General features: G+C 34.7%; 1 protein-coding gene across 1 annotated transcript; it reads left to right on the top strand.

The window, feature by feature from the left end:
• Window positions 1–5644: 5644 nt before the first annotated feature.
• Window positions 5645–6181, top strand: LOC120120690 (ran-binding protein M homolog). Its single transcript, XM_039140251.1, has one exon. The coding sequence runs from the start codon at window positions 5645–5647 to the stop codon at window positions 6179–6181; it is 537 nt and encodes a 178-aa protein (XP_038996182.1).
• Window positions 6182–6778: the final 597 nt, after the last annotated feature.

Consider the following 6778-nt stretch of genomic DNA (forward strand, 5'->3'; position numbering starts at 1 on the left):
AATTAACCCCTCTTTGGATTAAAATGAAAGGTTTTCTTGTATATAAATAAAAGGCTAAAAAGCTTAACTAAATAAAAAAAATGTTATAGTTTGTTTAAACAAGCTCGTGTAGTTGAGGGACATTTCTTCAACATGTATTTTTGTAATCAAAATTTCCACTTGTGTTAACTTTCAACGCATCTGTAGCTTAGTTAAGGGTGGGACGTGATGTTTTTAAGGAAGAAATAATAATAACTATTAGGATTAATACATAGGCTTTAAATCAGACATGTGCCTCAATAATTGATCAAGGCTGAAATCAGGATGGAGAAATTTGAACTAAAATACGTTGGATCTTTTGTTTACCCACCCCAGACTGCACCTCAACCTCCACCAACCATATTTTATATTATATATTTCAATAATTGTAGGAAAAATCATTTTTTCCAGGAAAGACCGAAACTTTAAAAATAAAACCCAAGGAACAAAAGGATATCTTAAAACGAAATTTTGGAGTTTTCTTTTTAGATATCTTTGGTAAAAGTGAACTCCTGCCAGCGCAACAACGGAATCAACAACAGTTTCGATAGCTTAAGCCAAGATCTCAGTTTATACTTCTTGGAGCTGGCTCGGATCGACTCGTTTAAGGCTCCGGTGGAGATGGAAGAGGATGAGGAGATGGTACCGACTGAGCTCAACACGATTAATAGCATGGCAGGGTTCTTGGTGGTGGCACCTGATAAGTTGTCGATGAAGTATACTGCCGTAAGCCTCCATGGCCATGATATCGGTGTGGTTCAAGGCAATAACCCAATTCCTGTAAAGCGTTTGGATTATCACTTCGAGATTTATGTGAAGGACGTTGGAGTCAAGGGTCAAACTGCTATTGTATTCACCAGTGAAGGCTTCAAGATGCGCAGACAATCGGGGTGGGAAGTAAACAATTGCGGGTATCATGGGGATGATGGTAGGCTCTATCGTGGGCAAGCAAAGGGAGATGCTTTTGGTCTAACATATAAAACAGGAGATACGATTGGTGGCGGCATAAACTTTGCTTCACAGGAATTCACAAAAAAATGAGTTTATGATTCCAACATGAAAAATCACTTGGGTGGTGTCTAGAAAAATAAAGTGGAAAAATCACAATCATGAGTCCTCCATGTTTGGTAAGAACTTGAACTTGTCTCCTAGTTTCCATTAGTTTTGTTTGTGGCTCAATAGTGCAAATTAATTCGGTCCAGTCCCTAATATTAGTGATTAATTATTAAAGTAACCCCACAAGCATTCTATTATACTAATTGGGTTTCCAAATTATTATTTCAATTCTAATAAGCTATCTTTATGGCGAGGAAAATTATTTGGATACGAGTTAGTAGTTTTGATGGTATGGATCGAGAGGGAAATATTGGAAGTTGAATCGAAGATCAAAGGCGTTCGAATAGAATTTTTATGGTCGATCAGTATTGCACGGAAATCGAGGTAATACTTTACTACCTCTTTATGTTTTATGGAACATGTTTATATTGATAAATGCAGGAACAAGATAATGTTGGTCACTTTGGTGGAGTTGAATAATTTATACACTCGATATGATGTGATAGAAATTATGTAACTAATTACGGATCGAATGACTAATATAAGAAATTGAGGAATTGTTAGATTAAATTACAAGGTTGTGATTAGTGATAAAGAAATTAGCCCTGTATCTGCAACTTATAATTTATTTCATCAAAGGTTAAATGTTAAAGGTACTTGGATGAAAAATTATAATTATTTTCGTTAAGAGCTAATATTGAAATTATCTGGTTAAGAAATTACGAAAATGCCCTTGAGAGATAAAATAGTCTGAATTGACCCTGAATGAGAGAGTACTTTGAGGATTTGTACTTAACTCGATTAAGTATAAATTTAATTGTTAAGATCCTGTCTTTGTACAGAAAAATTTATAATATTCCGTTTGTAAAATCTGAGAAGACACTTGACCTGAAAATATTCGAATAAGGAGTAAATACTTAAAGAGTAATTTATCGGAGGTATTCTGCTGACAGAATTGTTCGAAAGGACTGAAGTAAATGATAAGATTGAATTAAATAATAAGACCGGATGGAAGGAAATGATTGAAATATTCTAGAATTATAAAATGACCAAATTACCCCTGGAATGGAAATGACTCAAGAATGTCACCAAGCTCAGGAATGAATGGATATACTCAAGCTTTGAAATGAATAGAAAAATGTTGAGCACCAATATGACCAAAATGCCCTTATGACCTAGAATAAGTAAATGTCTTGGATTAATTAAGAAATCCAAATAAACATGAATGTTGTGCTACCAGTAAAAGTTATGGAATGCAACTTAAGTGATCAACTAACGTTAGTACTATATCATTACCTGAATGATATAAGTATCACTTGAATGTTTGTTTATCTTCTCAAATTTGGATCGATGATAATTCTAGAAGTACTTGGCTCAGCTCAACTCTAGAGTGCATACAGTACTAATAAGTGGGTATTCGTTAGTCAAATCAACCACGAATACCAGAATGACTTTATTATATGAATAAATTGAAATAAAATGAAGTACAACGTGTATTTGAAATTCAGAAACGTTGGAATTATTCTGGAAAACTTTAAAGTAATCGGGATAGACTTGCTTACCAAACGAACTAAGTAACATCAATGACTAAGGATTAAATAGGTGATTTGATGAGTTTGGAAACACTGTTGAACTTACATGATGAATTGTCATTATGTGTTATGAGCCATGGATCAAGTACGTCAGTATTTCCTGATATTGTTGAAACATGGAAATGAAATAAAGACCGTTGGAAGATTTATTCAGTGATGATTATGGGGATGATCTATGGATCTGCATTATGGTATTAAAGAGTGAATACACTGGAAGGATAATGAATTGACTTGTTGACATGCATCAGTTTGAGAGTTGTGTAACTCGAGTTGTCTGATAATATGATCGATAGTCGTAGACTGTGAATGACTTGAATCTTCGATTCTATATTTCATCTAAAATCACTTTGGTCATGTTTGAAAAAAAAAACAAGTAACGCAGAAGGAAAAGATTCTGAATATCTCATTTGGTTCAATTGGGCTGAAATCCTATGAATTCAAAGTATATTCCTGAATACCCCTGATTATTTGGGTAATAGAATCACTCGCAGTAAATATGAATTTAGAATTATTATGTATAAAGGTTCCTGAACGTTTTCCTAATGCACACGAAAATATAGTGGGATTCTAATGTATCAACCTTAAATGTCTGGCTAGATCGGTTAGTAATCGATTCTCCTCAATAAGACCTTGTTCCTGGAATTCGATCAAATTTCATAAGTTTCATGTTATCCAAAATGATAACTACAATGGCCTCTGAAAATACTTGGATTCTCTAGTGTGTTCCCTAATTATTACTGAACTATTTTATTGGTTTTAATATGAGGTACACTGAGTTCTTTGGTTACTGTTTTATTGATGCACCAATTTAATGTGATGATTTATGGAATTTTTGTCACGGTGCAATTGAACTTTTGGATTGAATTACAATAGTATAGCTCTGATCAAGCTAATAAACAGAATGGGCCTAATGTGACTCTTGGGGCCCCAAGATACATTAGGTTGCCTTCCCTTGCTGTGTGCTTAGGGTAAGCTATATGGACTTGGACTTACGGGCTTAAGGATACAAGCTATAAAGCTTATCCTTAGGTTGCCTTTCTTTTTGCTGTGTGCTTAGAGTAAGCTATATGGAAAATAGTTTTGGAAATTACTGATGGTGTACAAGAAAAGAGTTTAAACTATGATTTTCAAAAGTTAAATTTCATTATGATTTTATGAGATTTACTGAACTATCATTTGATAAGTGTACCTATTATGATTTTATTATACTGTTGGAACACACTAGACATCCTATTCGATCTCCTGAAAATGTCATACTTTGAAAGGTTTCTTATGAACTGAGATTCATGGCTTCTACTCGATGAACTTCTAAGGGAACCCCAAATTATTCTACAAGCTGGTATACGTATGATTCAATAAGGAAATTATATGGCTTTCCATTTATCTACATGTCATGTAGCATCATCTGGTAGTTCTGTATTACTGAGCTTTCCAAAGCTCACTCTATTACTCACCTTTTCAGGTTAAAAGAATTGTACCAGTGCATCTATCGACTTCAGTAAGGGAGTTCTTCCGGTGTTGTTGCAGAGTATGGTACATGTGATTAGGGGGCATGAAATTGTATTTTGATTTATATACGAGTTTGGAAATCTGTTTTATTTTTAAATAGTGAAAACTGATTTTATAAGTTTACATGTTCTGATAAAAAGTTTTAAATTTTCCGCCATTTTTTACAGTGGGTCGCTCCGGTGGCCCTAATGTGACTTCCCGGATCGGATCGGGCTACCCGCATCGGTCTGAGGGTTACGTTAAGTGGTATCAGAGCTATGGTTTGATTCAAAAGTTTTCAAGATAGACCGGCCGGTCGAATGTCAAAATATGTCTGATCAGTACATGCCCCTAGACTACAATCGTACCTCTCTGAGTCGGAACTCCAAGGCTGAGTACCTATCTATAATGAGTAAACCGAAGTTTCTATCCGTTAAGGCTATATTTGTACAAAAAAAATAATACCGGTAACATTTGTTTAAACGCTATGAAGTACCTCACGATCCATGTGAGAGTTATTTATCTGAAAAATTCTGACTTGACTCCGAAATGAAATTGGGATATGCTACTGCTCTGTGAGCCTATTCTCATGACAAAGAGTGAATTGATTACTCAAGGAATTTTTCGTTCGGATTCTTTTATTGAAATGAGGAAGAGTTCTGATAAGAATGTATAATCAACTGGTTAAAGATTAATTGAGGATCTGTATTTCTATAAGAGCTACATGAAAGATATGAAAGAACTGATGGAAATTTCATTTATGCAATTATGTGACATGAATGAATTTCGAGGACAAAATTCTTTTAAGGAGGGGAAAATTGTCACACCCCAATTTAGGAGCTAAATTTTATAATTTTTTAGTATTAATTTTAAAGTGGTATTTTGGAAGAAATTAAGGAATAAATTGTAAAATCGTAAAGTTGGATTAACTAGAAATGTTGAGTGGAATTAAGGGACTTTATGTGTAAATTAACCCCTCTTTGGATTAAAATTAAAGTTTTTCTTGTATATAAATAAAAGGCTAAACAGCTTAACTAAATAAAAAAAATGTTAGAGTTTGTTTAAACAAGCTCGTGTAGTTGAGGGACATTTCTTCAACATGTATTTTTGTAATCAAAATTTCCACTTGTGTTAACTTTCAACGCATCTGTAGCTTAGTTAAGGGTGTGACGTGATGGTTTTAAGGAATAAATAATAATAACCATTAGGATTAATACATAGGCTTTAAATCAGACATGTGCCTCAATAATTGATCAAGGCTGAAATCAGGATGGAGAAATTTGAACTAAAATACGTTGGATCTTTTGTTTACCCACCCCAGACTGCACCTCAACCTCCACCAACCATATTTTATATTATCTATTTCAATAATTCTAGGAAAAATCATTTTTTTCCAGGAAAGACCGAAACTTTAAAAATAAAACCCAAGGAACAAAAGGATATCTTAAAACGAAATTTTGGAGTTTCCTTTTTAGATATCTTTGGTAAAAATGAACTCCAGCCAGCGCAACAACGGAATCAATAACAGTTTCGATAGCTTAAGACAAGATCTCGGTTTATACTTCTTGGAGCTGGCTCAGATCGACTCATTTAAGGCTCCGGTGGAGATGGAAGAGGATGAGGAGATGGTACCGACTGAGCTCAACACGATTAATAGCATGGCAGGGTTCTTGGTGGTGGCGCCTGATAAGTTGTCGATGAAGTATACTGCCGTAAGCCTCCATGGCCATGATGTCGGTGTGGTTCAAGGCAATAACCCGATTCCTGTAAAGCTTATGGATTATCACTTCGAGATTTATGTGAAGGACGTTGGAGTCAAGGGTCAAACTGCTATTGTATTCACCAGTGAAGGCTTCAAGATGCGCAGACAATCGGGGTGGGAAGTAAACAATTGCGGGTATCATGGGGATGATGGTAGGCTCTATCGTGGGCAAGCAAAGGGAGATGCTTTTGGTCTAACATATAAAACAGGAGATACGATTGGTGGCGGCATAAACTTTGCTTCACAGGAATTCACAAAAAAATGAGTTTATGATTCCAACATGAAAAATCACTTGGGTGGTGTCTAGAAAAATAAAGTGGAAAAATCACAATCATGAGTCCTCCATGTTTGGTAAGAACTTGAACTTGCCTCCTAGTTTCCATTAGTTTTGTTTGTGGCTCAATAGTGCAAATTAATTCAGTCCAGTCCCTAATATTAGTGATTAATTATTAAAGTAACCCCACAAGCATTCTATTATACTAATTGGGTTTCCAAATTATTATTTCAATTCTAATAAGCAATCTTTATGGCGAGGAAAATTATTTGGATACGAGTTAGTAGTTTTGATGGTCTGGATCGAGAGGGAAATATTGGAAGTTGAATCGAAGATCAAAGGCGTTCGAATAGAATTTTTATGATCGATCAGTATTGCATGGAAATCGAGGTAATACTTTACTACCTCTTTATGCTTTATGGAACATGTTTATATTGATAAATGCAGGAACAAGATAATGTTGGTCACTTTGGTGGAGTTGAATAATTTATACACTCGATATGATGTGATAGAAATTCTGTAACTAATTACGGATCGAATGACTAATATAAGAAATTGAGGAATTGTTAGATTAAATTACAAGGTTGT

This window comes from Hibiscus syriacus, unplaced genomic scaffold (assembly GCF_006381635.1).
Source record: "Hibiscus syriacus cultivar Baekdansim isolate YM2019G1 unplaced genomic scaffold, ASM638163v2 tig00110345_pilon, whole genome shotgun sequence".
Taxonomy (NCBI): domain Eukaryota; kingdom Viridiplantae; phylum Streptophyta; class Magnoliopsida; order Malvales; family Malvaceae; genus Hibiscus; species Hibiscus syriacus.